The sequence below is a fragment of the Humulus lupulus genome, chromosome 5 (genome assembly GCF_963169125.1).
Source record: "Humulus lupulus chromosome 5, drHumLupu1.1, whole genome shotgun sequence".
In the NCBI taxonomy this organism is placed as follows: domain Eukaryota; kingdom Viridiplantae; phylum Streptophyta; class Magnoliopsida; order Rosales; family Cannabaceae; genus Humulus; species Humulus lupulus.
In genome coordinates this window covers 111,154,513-111,171,057 of record NC_084797.1, presented here as the reverse complement: position 1 = coordinate 111,171,057, position 16,545 = coordinate 111,154,513, and the positions used below count along the sequence as shown (strand labels likewise).

Genomic DNA, 16,545 nt, shown 5'->3' with positions numbered 1-16,545 from the left:
TCATAGTTTCCTAGAATAGCTTCCCTAGTTTGTATATAAATATATGTTTATTTCTCATTGAAATACAAGTGAATACAATTTTCTTCACCTCTTATTACATGGTATCAGTGCATTAGTCTATAAAATTCGAATTTTGCTACAAAATTAGGATTTTTTCTTTTGGGGTTTCCATAAACACAAATTAGGGTTTAGTCTATCTTTGTTGTGATTCTACATTGGTTTTTCGTGTTTTCTGTTGTGTTTCTTTAAAGAGTTATGGCTGAGAATAAATCAGAGATGAAATCCGTGGTTTCATCTGATGTGGTTCCTGTGATGTCTAAAATCACGGACCATAAACTGATTGGTTCGAATTATTTGGAGTGGTGTAAGACTGTTCGACTTTATATACGAAGTATTGACAAAGATGACCACTTGACTGATGATCTTCCTAAAGAAAAAGATGATTCAAGACAGACGTGGCTCAAGGAGGATGCTCGCTTATTCCTTCAAATCCGAAATTCTATTGACAGTGAGGTAATTGGTTTGATCAATCATTGTGAGTTTGTTAAAGAACTAATGGATTATTTGGAATTTTTGTATTCTGGAAAAGGCAATCTCTCCCGTATGTATGAGGTGTGCCAAGCATTCTACCGTGTGGAGAAACAAGATCAGTCCCTTATGAATTACTTTATGTCCTTTAAGAAGACGTATGAGGAGCTTAATATGTTGCTGCCATTTAGCACTGATGTGAAGGTTCAACAACGCCAGCGAGAGCAGATGGCTATTATGAGCTTTCTAGCTGGGCTCTCACCTGAATTTGATTCTGCGAAAGCACAGGTTCTTTCTGGTTCTGATGTTTCCTCTTTACAAGATGTCTTTAGTCGTATTCTTCGCACGGAAATTACTCCTTCTGTTCCTCTTAATAGTGCTTTGGTAAGTCGTAATAATTATGCGCCTAGGAAATCTTCTATTCCAACTGGGCATAAAGGAGGTCGTTCACAAGGAGTTGAAACTCGAACACCGGATTCTGGAGGCATTATTTGCAACTACTGTAAAAAGCCAGGTCACACCAAGTTTGAGTGTAGAAAGCTACAGTTTAAAAATCAGCTACAACACTCTATTAATGTTGCAAATACTATTGATGCCACTGATAAATCCATCCTTATATCTGCTGATGAATTTGCCAAGTTCTCACGATATCAGGAATCACTCAAGTCGTCATGTCCTTCTGTCACTGCTATTGTCGATTCAGGTAAATCTAATATGTGTCTTCTCTCTTCATCCTCCAAATGGGTCATTGATTCTGGTGCCACAGATCACATGACAGGTAATTCCCATCTCTTTTCCACTTTTCATTCTCACACTTCAACTTCTACTGTTACCTTAGCTGATGGGTCACCATCTTGTGTCTGTGGGTCTGGCACTATTACTCCTACACCCCTCTTTATTTTGTCATCTGTCTTACATTTACCTAGTTTATCCTTCAATTTGCTTTCTGTTAGTCAACTCACTCGTAATCTTAATTGTTGCATTTCATTCTTTCCCGATCATTGTTTATTTCAGGATCTTATGACGAAGAAGATTATTGGTAAATGACATGAATCTGGAGGCCTCTATGTTCTTGACATACTGCCACCAACTTCTTTTGCTTGTTCGAGTGTCACTTCCGCTTTTGAGGCTCATTGTCGATTGGGTCATCCGTCTCTTCCTTTGCTCAAGAAACTTTGTCCGCAATATAGTAAGGTGTCTTCATTAGATTGTGAGTCGTGTCAATTTTCCAAACACCATCGTCTTAGTTCGAGTCCACGAGTCAATAAACGTGCTAGTGTTCCTTTTGAATTAGTTCATTCTGATGTTTGGGGTCCTTCTCCTACTTTGTCTAAACTTGGATTCAAGTATTTTGTTACTTTTGTTGATGATTATTCTCGTGTAACTTGGTTATATTTAATGAAAAATCGTTCTGAGTTGTTTTCTATATTTTGTGCATATTGTGTTGAGATTAAGAATCAATTTAATGTTTCTATTCGTACTTTGCGAAGTGATAATGCCAAAGAATATACATCTGCTTTATTTCATTCTTATATGGTCTCTAATGGCATGCTTCATGAAACCTCTTGCATTGATACTGCATCCCAAAATGGTGTAGCAGAACGTAAAAACAAACATCTTCTTAAAACTGCACGAGCCCTCTTATTTCAAATGCATGTTCCTAAACATTTTTGGGCCGATGCCGTTTCTACAACATGTTTTCTTATCAATCGCATGCTATCTTCTGTTCTTAATGGTAAGATCCCGTATAAAATTCTTTTTCCCAACAAGTCATTATTTTGTGTTAATCCTAGGATATTTGGTAGTACTTGTTTTGCTCGAGATGTTCGTTCAAATGTCACCAAATTAGATCCTAAGTCATTGAAGTGTGTTTCTTTAGCTATTCTCGTCTTCAGAAAGGGTATAGGTGTTATTGTCCAAATTTCAACAAGTATCTTGTCTCCATTAATGTTACCTTCATGGAAACCACACTCTATTTTTCATCTTCCTCTATTCCTACTCGTCAAGGGGAGGATGATGATGATTTGTTGGTATATTCTATCACTTTTTCTGCCCCTGACCCACTTCCTGAGGAATCTCCTATTTCTGAACCTATAGCAGATACTACTCACAGTGAGTCTCCTATTACTCACCCTATCTCAGCCACAGCTCCAGGCATGCCTCCGCCTCCTATTAAAGTGTACACCAGGCGTCTGCCTCCTGTGTCATGTTCTGCACCTGCTTCTTCGTTATCAGATCCAGTGTCAAGCGATGATCTTCCCATTGCGCTACGCAAAGGTAAACGTTAGTGCACTTATCTTATTTCTTCTTTTGTTTCTTATAATTACTTGTCATCTTCTTCTTGTTCTTTTATTGCTTCCCTTGATTCTATTTGGATTCCTAATACTGTTCATGAAGCCATATCGCATCCTGGTTGGCATGATGCAATGATAGAAGAGATGAATGCTTTAGATGACAATGGTAATTGGGACTTGGTCGATTTACCTTCAGGAAAACGGGCCATAGGGTGCAAATGGGTATTCACTGTTAAGGTCAATCCAGATGGATCAATTGCTCGATTAAAGGCCCGTCTTGTTGCTAAGGGTTATGCTCAAACCTATGGCGTGGGCTATTGTGATACTTTTTCTCCTGTTGCTAAGTTGACATCTGTTCGATTGTTTATTTCAATGGCAGCTACTCATCATTTGCCTCTACATCAGCTAGATATCAAAAATGTTTTTCTTCATGGAGATCTTCAGGAGGAGGTTTTGTTGCTCAGGGGGAGTTAGGGCGAGTCTGTCGTCTTCGAAAATCTTTATATGGTTTGAAGCAAAGTCCTCGTGCTTGGTTTGGTAAATTTAGTCAGGCTGTTGAGAAATTCGGTATGCTGAAAAGTAAGTCCGATCATTTTGTGTTTTATAAACGATCAACTGCAGGTATCATTTTATTGGTTGTGTATGTGGATGATATTGTTGTTACTGGAAATGATACTAGAGGAATCTCATCTCTTAAGTCCTTCATTTATACTCAGTTTCACATGAAGGATTTGGGGGTGCTCAAGTATTTCTTGGGAGTTGAGATAACTCGGAGTAAACAAGGTATTTTTTTATCTCAAAGAAAGTATGTCGTTGATTTGTTGACTGAGATAGGAAAATTGGGAGCAAAGCCTTGTAGTATTCCAATGAGTCCTAATGTGCACCTTACAAAAGATGGGGAACCATTTGAAGATCTTGAGAGATATCGCAGGTTGGTGGGAAAGTTGAATTATCTTACCGTGACTCGTCCAGACATTGCATTCTCAATTAGTGTTATCAGTCAGTTCATGTCATCTCCAACAATTCATCATTGGGCAGCGTTAGAGCAAATTTTGTGTTACTCGAAAGGAGCACCAGGACGAGGTATCATGTACGCAGATCATGGGCACACTCATATTGAGTGTTTCTCAGATGCAGATTGGGCAGGTTCTAAAGTGGATAGAAGATCCACTTCAGGTTATTTTATCTTTGTTAGAGGGAATGTAGTCTCTTGGAAGAGTAAGAAGCAAAATGTTGTGTGACGATCAAGCGCAGAATCAGAATATAAGGCTATGACATAGTCTGTGTGTGAGGTAATGTGGATCTATCAGCTATTGATTGAAGTAGGTCTCAAGACTTCAGTACCAGCAAAATTATAGTGTGATAACCAAGTTGCTCTTCATATTGCATCTAATTCAATGTTTCATGAGCGGACTAAGCAACTCATTTTGTTCGTGAGAAAATTCAGCAAGGCTTGATCTCCACAGGATATGTGAAGACCGGTGAACAACTAGGGGATATCTTTACAAAAGCATTAAATGGGGTGCGGGTTGATTATTTTTGTAACAAGCTGGGCATGATTAACTTATATGCTCCAGATTGAGGGGGAGTGTTAGCTATATATATTAGTTGTTCATATTAACTGTAAATTAGCTATAAATTATGACTAATTAGTTTCCTAAAATAGTTTCCCTAGTTTGTATATAAATATATGTTTGTTTCTCATTGAAATACAAGTGAATACAATTCTCTTCACCTCTTATTACAGTTTTGAAGGTTTGTAAGAAAAACTGAGATAAGAGTTTCGAGTGTGTTTAGCAAGTTGGCAGACTTCACAATGAAAGAATTTTGGTCGTTTGTGGATAAATAACTGAGGAAAGAGTTTTTCAAGATTGGATGTCCAAGGCGAAAATGCCACAACATGATAAGATTGTCATTCGAAACAGACACAGAATGAGAAACATAATCGAAATGGTTACCACAACTTGATTTGTGAACTTGTTTACTTTTAGGAGAATCCTTGAGAATATAGAGTCCATCATGCATTTCAGCACTACCAATCACGTTCGCTGAGCCTAGAGCCTGAAATTCACAAAGATTTGGATAGACTTTAGTCACACAATTCAAGTCTCTTGTGAGTTTGCTTATTGAGAGAAGATTGCAACTTAATTTAGGGACAAATAAAACAGATGAAAGGAGAAGATCATCTTATTATTTTACAGAACCAATCCTTATCACTTTTGAGAGGAATCCATCGACAATTCTGATTGTGGGGCAATGAGCACATTGTTTGAAGGTGGTGAAGACTTGTAAATCACCTGTCATGTTGTCAGAAGCCCCTGAATCCACTATCCAAAGACCTTTGTTGGCTGATGTAGTGAATGTGTGAGTCGAAGAACCTTGATGACACATTATACTGACATTTGCCTCAATTGTATGTGGTCGTGGCTGCTGCATAAAGTGTTGAAGAGGGTTCGGAGGTGTTTTGAGAGGTGGCAAACGTTGTTCCTTTAAGATGTCACTGACTTTGTGATAGTTGGTTGGTAGAGGGCTCCCATGAAGTTGAAATAAATTTTTGAGATTGATTGGTTGAGAGTAATCTGCCATGAAATTTGGAGATTGGATTTTCATGATGAAGGGCACCAGAGAAGGGTGCATGAATGGGTAGCAATAAAGTGGGCCGCGGAAAAAAAAGAAGAAGATGTTGATGAACTCAAGATGGAAAAAACTTAGCACAAAAATGCAACTCTATAATGAAATGGTGGGAGAACCCGAGATGAAGAGTCACAGTCGAAGCAGGAAGTGTTGAGGAGGAAGACGCAGGAGAAAGGTGGCCAGTGGCGCTGTCACGCGCCTACACGTGCGCGCGCGGGAGAAGATACCGGGGAGTGTGGCTGCGCGTGTGACTCATACGCCTCTCTTCTGGACCCTGAATTTTGGGGTTTTGCTGATCGGAGGTGGGGCAAGCTTTTTGGGTAGGAGGTGAGATTAGAAGACAACTCTAAAAATGATTTCTAAGTTTGAGCCTCAAAGAACTAAGCCCTAATATTTTTTTTTTGTTTAAGAAATGGTAGAAATTTTTTTGGAAAGATTTCTCAATTTTGGACTACAAATGCTTTGATACCATGTAGGTTTTTGGGATTAATTCTTTTAATATGATTTTATTGAAGAATATAAAGGCCAGTATATAGGCAGTTTACAATGTATAAGATAGCTATAAAAGGAAAGAAATAAATATTATAACCTATGCTTAGCTGTACAACATACCCTAGGTATTTACACATGCTATCACTATTTCTACAATAATCTATTGCTTTTTTTACTCCATCAAGTAACTAAATTACCCCATACATAGGAACAATAGCCAGAAGTTGATTTTAATCAATAGGGGACCCTACCTTGTTTGCATCTGTATAAATTTTGAGTGAGTGATTGAGTGTTTTCTTAAACATGAGCCATTGTCCAGGATGTTTTTGAGATATTTTAGAATTTGATAGATGGCTGCCATGTGTCCCTCCTAATAGGCTTTTCTTAGCAAGAATTTTTCAATCTTTAAGTTCACACTCAAATGGCTGAAATTCTTTTGATATCTTTATTCAAAATGAATTAGAAAAATACAGTTACAAGCTTTCAAGAGGCTTGTTCTCTCCTATTCCCAATATTCGAGAAGATTGGGGCTCTCCACAAGAATGAGTCCACTCTCTAGTTTTTCCCTCCCAATAGCTTCAGCCACATCAGCCTAGTTACTAATATCTAATTACAATTATACAAGTAAATAATTGACCTCAGTAAAAGTCTATTTTGCTGTCCTTCTTTGGTATGTGAATTTGACCTGGGGCTTATCATTACCCCCAAAACCTTCACCTTGTCCTCAAGGTGGAAAGTTGGAAATTGGTTATGGATGGCCGAAAAATCTTCCTAGGTGACTTCAAAGTCTGGCAATGACTTCCATTTAATAAACACTTTAGATTCGATCAGAGACCTTTGCGATGTTCGGTGCTGCTGGTTCGACTCTGAGCTCCAAGTCAGTTGTGAGTTATGGAGGAATGGTGGAAGAAGAATGAACATCACCCAAGGCTCGGCGAAGTTGAGATACATGGAAAACAGGATGAATGTTGGTTTGTTCTGGAAGTTACAGCTTGTATGCCACTTTGCTGGTCCTTTGTATGATTGTATAAGGCCCATAATACCTTCCTGAGAGCTTTTCAATTGACAAGGGACTGCTACCTGTATGGTCTAATCTTCATAAAAACTCGGTCACCTAGCTCAAATTCTTCTTGTCTTCTCTTTGAGTTAACCTGTGTCTTCATGCGTTGTTGAGCCCTTAGTAGATGCATTTGAAGATCATCTAGTATCTCATCTTTGGATTCAGTAATTTTTCAACTGAAGAAACAATGGCTGTGCCTTTTTTGCAAGGAATGATTGCTAGTGGGTCTCTCCGATATAGTGCCTTAAATGATGTGCATGCATTGAAATTGGCTTTTCTGAGGAAGGTGAGGTCGGATTGACTATAGAGAAGGACGGGTTGGAAGTGTTTTCTGGACTGATATATGGTTGGATAGGAAAAGAATGTAAGGAAGGACTAGTTGATTGATTTGGTTGGATAGGCAAAGAAGGCAAAGACTGAGCACTTTAATGTTCGTGTGCCACGACATTGGGTTGAGGAAATGCAGCTTGATGATCCTGAAGAGTATCCCAAAGCTGATATTCCTGTGAATGCTCCCCTTGAATACTAGATTTGGGAAAGAAAGATTGATGTTAAAAAACGATGACATCCATAGTGTTATAGACCCTTTTTGTAATTGGGGAGTAACATTTGTAACCCTTTTGAGTGTTGGAATAGCCGATGAAGAGACACTTGTGAGACTTTGGATCAAGTTTTGTTCTTTTGTGATCATAAACATGGACAAAAGTTGTACATCCGAAGACTTTGAATGGAAGATTTGAGGAGAAGGCTGAGATATGAGGGAATATTGCAAGTACCAAATTTCTTGGGGTTTTGAATTGTAGGACACTGCTAGGCATACAATTGATGAGATAGGTGGCTGTGAGTAAGGCTTCTCCCCAAAACTGTTTGGGGAACATGATTTGAAAACATGATAGATCTAGAAATTTCAAGATGTCTGTTTTTCTTTTCAACCACTCCATTTTGTTGCGGAGTATCAACACATGAACTAATGTGAATAATTCCTTGATCTAACAAGTATGGACCAAGAATGGAGTTGAAATATTCCTTTCCATTATCAGTTTTCATGATTTGGATTTTCCGGTTAAATTGATTTTTAATCATGAAATGGAAACTTTTAAAAATGGAAGCAGTTTTAGATTTTTCTTTCATGAGGAATGTTCATGTTGTCCTAGTATGATCATCAATAAAGGATACAAACCATCTAGATCCGCTAATATTTGTTACTTGTGAGGGTCCCCAAATATCATTATGAATCATCGAAAAGAGTTGTGAAGGTTTGGATGGAAGACTGGGATAAGAGTTTCAAGTATGTTTAGCAAGTTGACAGATTTCACAATGAAAGAATTTTGGTCTTTTGTAAACAAATATCTGAGGAAATAGTTTTTCAAGATAACCAAAATTTGAATGTCAAAGTCGACAATGCCACAACATGACGAGATTTTCATTCAAAACTGACACAAAATTTAAAACAGAATATAAATTGGAATGGTTAGCACAATTGGATTTGTGAACTTGTTTACTTTTAGAAGAATCCTTGAGAATATAGAGCTCATCGTACATTTCAGCACTGCCAATTACCTTCTCCGAGCCCTCAACCTAAAATTCACAAAGATTTGGATAGAATTTAGTTACAAAATTCAGATCTCGAGTAAGTTTGCTTATTGAAAGAAGATTGCAATTTAGTTTAGGGGCAAATAGAATAGATGAAAGGAGAATGTCATCTGATAATGTTACAGAACCAGATCCGCTAATATTTGTTACTTGTGAGGGTCCCCAAATATCATTATGAATCATCGAAAAGAGTTGTGAAGGTTTGGATGGAAGACTGGGATAAGAGTTTCAAGTATGTTTAGCAAGTTGACAGATTTCACAATGAAAGAATTTTGGTCTTTTGTAAACAAATATCTGAGGAAATAGTTTTTCAAGATAACCAAAATTTGAATGTCAAAGTCGACAATGCCACAACATGACGAGATTTTCATTCAAAACTGACACAAAATTTAAAACAGAATATAAATTGGAATGGTTAGCACAATTGGATTTGTGAACTTGTTTACTTTTAGAAGAATCCTTGAGAATATAGAGCTCATCGTACATTTCAGCACTGCCAATTACCTTCTCCGAGCCCTCAACCTAAAATTCACAAAGATTTGGATAGAATTTAGTTACAAAATTCAGATCTCGAGTAAGTTTGCTTATTGAAAGAAGATTGCAATTTAGTTTAGGGGCAAATAGAATAGATGAAAGGAGAATGTCATCTGATAATGTTACAGAACCAGTCCCTATCACTTTTGAGAGAGATCCATCGGCAATTCTGACTGTGGGAATGGACACATGGTTTGAAGGTGGTGAAGACTTGGAAATCACCTGTCATGTGGTCAGGAGCCCTTGAATCAACTATCCAAGTACCTTTGTTGGAGGTTGTAGTAAATGTGTTAGATATAGAACCTTGATGACACATTATACTGACATTTGCCTCGGTTGAGGGTGGTTCTGGCTGCTACATAAACTGTCGAAGAGAATTCGAATGTGGTTTGAGAAGTGGCTGACTTTGGTCTTTTGAGAAGGGGTTGACATTGTGACAAATGGTTGATAGAGGACTCCTATGAATTTGAGAAAGATTTATGAGATTTAGTGATTGAGATTGAGTAGTCATTGAATTTGGAAATTGAATATTTGAGGATGGGATTTCTGAGGAAGAGGAGTTGGCTCAAGCAGCCATTGAGATTTGAACTGGATTTTTTTGTTTTTTTATAAGATCATGCAGAGAAGTCAGAAAAAAAATTTCAAATAAAAAAATTGATGCACACTTAGAAGAGGAAAAACTTAGCCAAAGATGCAATTTTTTGATGAAATCGTGGGAGAACCCCAGATAAATAGTCACAGCCGAAGCAGGGAGTGCTGAGGAGGAAGACGCCGGAGAAAGGGGGTCGGAGACGCTGTTACGCGCCTACACGCGCACAACGCGTGGGAGAATTGCTAGAGATTGAGGCGGTGCGTGTGACTCACGCGCCACTAGTCTGGACCCCAAACTTTGGGGTTTTTTCGATCGGTGTTGGGGCAAGCTTTCTGGGCCGGAGGTGAGACTAGACGACAACTCGAAAACGGATTTCTAAGATTGAGCCTCAAAGAACTAAACCCTAATTTTTTTAAGAAAGGTAGAAAAAAATTGGAAAGATTTCCCAATTTTGGACTACAATGGCTCTGATACCATGTTGGATTTTGAGAATAATACTTCTAATTTGATTTTATTGATTAATAGTAAGGCCTATATATAGGCTGAATGCAAAGAGATAGACAAAAATAAGAAAAAAATACAACCTAAACCTAGCTGTCAATTACAACCTAAAATTAGTTGTACAAATTACTCTAGGTATTTACAATGATATTTCTACACATAAGATTAGGTAAAACCTTTAGCCATCAAGCGAGCTTTGAACCTTTCTATGCTCCCAATAGCCTTTTGTTTTACTAAAAAAATCCATTTACATCCCACGGTCTTCTTTCCAAGAGGTAAATCAGTAATAACCCATGCCTATTTTTTTCAAGAGCTCGAATCTCCTCTAGTGCAACAATCTTTCACTTAAGGTCTAGTAGAGCTTCAAGAATAGTCTTGGGAATCTGAATCTAATCAAGAACTGAGATGAAAGCTCTAAAGTTCTTAGACAAACTTGAATATGATAAATAGTTTCGGAGTGGGTGTTGAGTGCATGATTAGACTCCTTTTCTCTGAGCAATTGGCTTGTCTAAATCTGAATCATACTCAATAGCAGAGTTAAGTTTAGTCTCTTCTTTCAAAATCTCAGGATTGATTGGTCTCGAATTGGATTCATGGCTTTGCTGAATTGGCACAAGTTGTTCGCATGTTTGCCTCCTTGTGTAGACCTTGATATTATTGTTTGGAGTAAGAAGAGGAATAGACTGGAATGGAGGTTGTGGGTGTGTGGACTTAGGACTAGTTGATGACTGTTCTAGAGGCGTTGGATTAGACACTTGAAGATTTGGAATTGATGAATGGAGTGTCTGAGTAATTGGCAGATTTGAATCTATAAGTGATGACCATTCCTAATTTTGTGATTCATGACTTTAATTCTCCCCCTGAATTGCAGAGTTGGAGAAGTATGGAAGGTGTTCAAAGAAGGTAACATCCATTGAGTGAAAGAATTTCTTGGAAGTAGGACAATAACATTTGTATCCCTTCTTATTGGTTGAGTATTCGATAAAGATGCATTTGGTGGCTCTTGCATCGAATTTATCTCGATTTTGACTATGAATATAAACAAATGCACTACATCCGAAGGCTTTGAGAGGAATTTGTGAAACCAAATGAGATTTTGGAAAGTATTCTAGGAATGTTTGCATGGGAGTTTTGAACTTTAGAATTCTAGAAGGCATCCTATTGATAAGATAGGTTGCAACAAGCATTGCTTCCCCCCAAAATCTCTTAGAACAGTAGAAGTGAAGAACAAAGATCGAGCCACCTCAAGTAGATGTCTATTTTTGCGTTCTACCACACCATTTTTGTTGTGGTGTGTCCATGCATGAACTTTGATGAATGCTCCCATTAGACAAAAGATAAGGACCAAGAATGGAATTGAAGAAATCTTGTGCATTATCAATTTTGAGTACTTGTAAACTTATTTGGGATTGGGTTTGAACCATAGCATGAAAGTTTTTGAAAATTTGACATGCTTCAGATTTTTCTTTCATAAGAAAAGTCCAACTTAGACGTGTGTGATCATCTTCCAATAACAAGAACTATTGGGCACCTGTGATATTGGAGATTTTTGTAGGTCCCCAAATATCACCATGGCTGAGAGAAAGGATGGGATGATTTATAAGGGCGGGGAGAATAGTTACTACTGGTATGCTTTGAAAATTGGCAAATATCACATTGAAACAGTTGGATTTTTATTATTGAATAACGAGGGAAACAAGTGCTTTAAATACATAAAATTGGGATGACCTAATTGATAGTGCCACAACATAATTGCACTATCCTTACTGGACTTAGTACTGACAATTTGACACAGAGGACTAAGAACATGACACGAGGTGGAACTGTCTACTTTGAGGATACATAAGCTTGCCCAAAGTTCAGCATTGCCAATCGTCTCCCTCGAACCCAGTTCCTGAAACACACAAGAGGTGGTCAAGAATTTAGTTTCACAATTCAAATCTTTATTAAGCTTGCTAGCTGAGAGCAGATTACAGTCAAGATCAGGGACAAATAGAACTAAGTAAAGAGTCAAGGGTCTAGAGATGTATGATTCCTTTTCCAGTTACTTTGGCATGATAACCATTAGCTATATGAACGGTATGAAGACTGTGATTTGGAGAAAAGTGACTTGTCACCTGTCATGTGATTTGATGAGTCGGAATCGACAATCCAACGGGTAGAAGATGACTTTGCAACGTGTAGGAATGATTATCATACCCTTGCTGAGTGACTCCCACTGAACTAGGAGCCATGGTTGATTGAGACGCCTTGTTGAGTAGCTGTTGTAGCATCTCGAGCTGATCTTTTGCGATTGGTGCTTGGGTCAAGGTCTTTCCAACTACAATCGAGACCATATTGCTCCGGCTATCCAGATCTTCTCTCGGTTTCTAATCCGGTGGCTTGTCTTGCAGCTTCCAACAAATCTCCTTATAGTGTCCAGGTTTCTTATAATGATCACACCATTGTCTACCTTTATGAGGGTAACGACCCAACTATTTTTAAGACCTTGGACCATTAGATCTATTATACATAGCTACTATTTTGGGAAAGATACATAAGAAATAATATAACTTTATTAAATCTCGAAATATTGTATCAAATACATAATAATAGAAAATATGGCATGGGTACCCATTGTTTAAAACATAAAACATAATTTTAAACTAAAGAAAATTGTTTACAAAACTAAACGCGGAAAAACATGATTTAAAAAGATTAAAAATAAATAACTTTGTACGCCCTAAATATCCGCACATATTGGCGAGCTTGAAAATGGCCTAATTCGATCTGACACGTGTAGATCGTCCCCCCAGAGCTGTGTTGCGGGCCTCCTTTTCTACATTCCGAGCTGATTAGAGAGTTAACTGTTACACGGAGGCATCATGATTAGAGTGTCACGAGCTGGCGCCACGTTAAGCTCGTGATGCAGCAGAGACCCGACATCCGAACCCTTGTAAAGTCAACCACGCAATATAAACGTGCATAAATCAGACATCACATGTCTATTCTATTCCCGAATTCTCGGACATGCAATATAAACATGCGTGTTCGGACATCCTACGCTTGATTTGGGCCATGCGGCCCATTATCCTTCCTTACCTATTGATTAGACCACACTTCACTGTAAAGTTCAGGAATTAATCATCAGTGTCACAAACATGACGTGAAGGATAAAGAGATCACGGGATGACCTCATTGCCAACCTAGATATCTTCTTCCAATAAATACCGAGACCCTGGGTAAGGCAAGGGGTTGGCATATTTTTGTAAAGAAACACCCTGTAAGAAATAGTCAAGAGATATCAATAATATCGCCTGGTGGACTAGAGGGATTTTAACCTTCGAACCACCTAAAAAGAAAGGAGTGATCATCTATAGTTATTTTCATATTACAGTTCACCAATTTGCACTTAATCCATCCTATTTATTCATATAATTACCTGTTGCCGAAGAACCGCGTCAACAAACTTCATCCTCGATCGACACGCAGTCCACACATTCCATCCATCCTCAACTCACAAGCCAAGCTACCAAGAATCCTTCTGCTTTCTATATTCATTTTCCTGCATCACACTAAAAATAAAGGAATGAGCCTAATGCCCAACAAAGAAAAATTACTAACACCATAAACATACACATAAAATCATATCATAACATATGAAAAAAACATATCATAAACATATACTATAAGCATATTATAACATATACTATAAACATATTATAACATATTCCATATAAGACTATACTAATAATGGCCATTATGACATGTGATAAACCATCTACGTCCCTTGTCTAATATTTGAGGTAGGTTAGTTCACATGTAGTGTATGATAACCCATCTACGTCCCCTGTCTAATATTTGAGGTAGGGTAAATCATAACATAACATATTAAAACATAAACTTATCATAACATATTATACATAACATAACATAAAAGCATAACATATCATTCAAACATACAAGATCTAGCCTATTTTCCTTACCAACACCGGGATATTTGAGAACAAAGACGGGATTTGGAACACTCCTAAAACCAACAATACAAATGGTGAGTATTTCTAAAGAATAAAGAATGAAAAGACTAGAACTAAACCACCAAGAGAAAACTTACCAAAAAGAAAACTTAAGTTCAAAGAACTTAAAAACCTAACCACAAAACCATAACAAAAGTTAGAACCTGAATATAAACTAAAAAGACTAAGGAATTAAACAGAATTGAACTTAAGAATAATGATACCTTTATTGACCTTATGGATTGGCCTAACCTCATTACCGAAATACTCTAATCCTTACTTCCCGAGTGTTTGATAAAACTTAAAAATAGTAAAGCTTTTTCTTTCCCAACCCAAGTGTATCACTCTTATGTCTCACTAATACCTTGGAGTCTGATCACAGTAGAGTAAGTGAAAGGGCTGGGTGCTAAGTCCTATTTATAGAGTTCTAGGAATAAACTTCTTCTTTTTGGCTTTGAATAAAAATAATGATTTTAATTGAAAATATTTGAATATTTTTCGGTCAAAGGCTTAGGACTTGGTCAAATTGTTCAGAGAGAGGTTTAAGGAGTCAAAACTTGATTTTTAAAATTAAAAACAAAAATAATAAAAACAAATAGAATCCTGACTTTTAACTCCATAAATCTCGTAACTCTAAACTCACCTGCAGTAAAATCAACATAACTGGAGCTGTAGGACTTCGATTTAGACCATCTTTATACCGTTAGAAAGCTAATTCAATTATCTACAACTTTCTAGAAATACTATTTTTCAAAATTCATAGCATAACTGGGTCAAAAATAGATCGGAAGTTACAGTACCCTAAAGTTACGGAAAATCTATTTAATTATCTAAATAACAACCTAATCCACAAATAAATAAAATTGTGACAAATGTCATGCTCCTATCAGATTCTAGTGAAGACTAAGTCTTATATTTTCCTTATTTTATCATTAAAATAATAATTCCTTAATAATCATGCATATAACAAGTGTCATAATCCTATTGGCTTTATATAAGCCTTAGGAATAACCATGCTCATGACAAGTGTCATATTCTTATTGGCTCTATCTAAACCTTAGGTTATAATAATTATCATATTAATAACCAACAATATTAATCAAACCTTATGTTATAATTAATATTCTTAAACTATAGATTAAACTTATAAAATCCATAACTATTGCTAGGAGTTTCCAACTAAGTTCCGGTTTGAACCAAAATCCATGAAATCTAACATACTACAAATTAATACTAGATATTGCTACTACTACTACTATCTAATTAGCTAAGTAAAATTACAATGAGACCGATTGTCATAGTGTTGAGGCCCCCTACGAGTATTATTTGCTGTTGGGTTGAGTATGGCCTGATCTTTGATGGCCTCAAAGGCTGATCCATCCATTCCAACGACAGTTTTAGGTTGTCCCATCATAACTTCCCAGCGACTTTCCTCTCTACGAAGCCTCCCGAAAACTAGGTAATGGTTTGTTACTGAGTATATGGCCTCTCACCTCATCTAAGGACTTATTAAAGCCCAAAAGAAACTTGAATACCCGTCTTTTATCAGTGATTCATTTGAATTGATTGTTGTCATCGGGACACCTCCATTCATAGATCTTAAAGAGATCTAGTTGCTGGCAACACTGATTTAGGGCAAAGAAATAGGTTGTAACTGAGCTTTTGCCTTGTTGAAGGTCATGGAGGAGATTTTCCACATGAGACAGTTCAGAAGTATTGTCTTGGCTAGAGTTGGTATCTCGGGCTGTCTCCCAGATATCTTGTGCCGTTTTGTAGAGAAGAAAATTCTCACTGACTTTGGTTGTCATTGAGTTGATAAGCCAAGACATCACCAAGTTGTTCTCGGCGGGTCAACAACACTTGGTTGAACGGCAGCCCCAGTTAGATAGTCGTCACGACCTTGACCACTGATGAACATCATAACGGACGAGGATCATTGAGTTTGTGTCTGGTCATTGGGATAACAGTACTATCGGATGGGAGCGGAGTGACTGAAATTGAAGGATTAGTGGTTGAAGAGGAGTCCCCACTGTTTGGAGATGTTTTTTTTATGTCAGCCACTGAAGCAAAGTGAAAGAAACAGTATAGATGAGGATGAAAAATGATGAGGAACAGCTTGACAGAGGGGCTGGATTTCTGAAGAGCAGGAGGTCTGTTTTGGTTAATGAAAAACAGAGGCAAACAGAGGAGCCAAGGATTGCTATGATACCATGAAGCTTACTGTGGTAAAAGATTATTTTTATTTCTATGTTTGGAGAATGGCATACAAGGGTATATATATACAAGCAGTAACCTCAATTAATCATAGAAGCTAATTTACGT

General features: G+C 37.4%; 1 protein-coding gene across 10 annotated transcripts in view; it reads left to right on the top strand.

Moving 5' to 3' along the window:
* The window catches only part of LOC133777583 (probable helicase CHR10), a 64,037-nt gene that overhangs the window by 46,257 nt on the left and 1,235 nt on the right, over window positions 1-16,545 (top strand). For 5 of the 10 annotated variants that reach the window (XM_062217272.1, XM_062217271.1, XM_062217268.1 and 2 more), the window contains one exon: window positions 2,626-2,805. The exons of 2 other annotated variants lie outside the window; for them this stretch is intronic. In XM_062217272.1, coding sequence (XP_062073256.1) covers window positions 2,626-2,805 — 180 coding nt within the window. Of the gene's footprint in view, window positions 1-1,542; window positions 2,600-2,625; window positions 2,806-15,899; window positions 16,370-16,545 lie in introns of those variants that run through there. 3 more of the 10 variants (XM_062217269.1, XM_062217275.1, XM_062217276.1) reach the window with 3 other exon arrangements.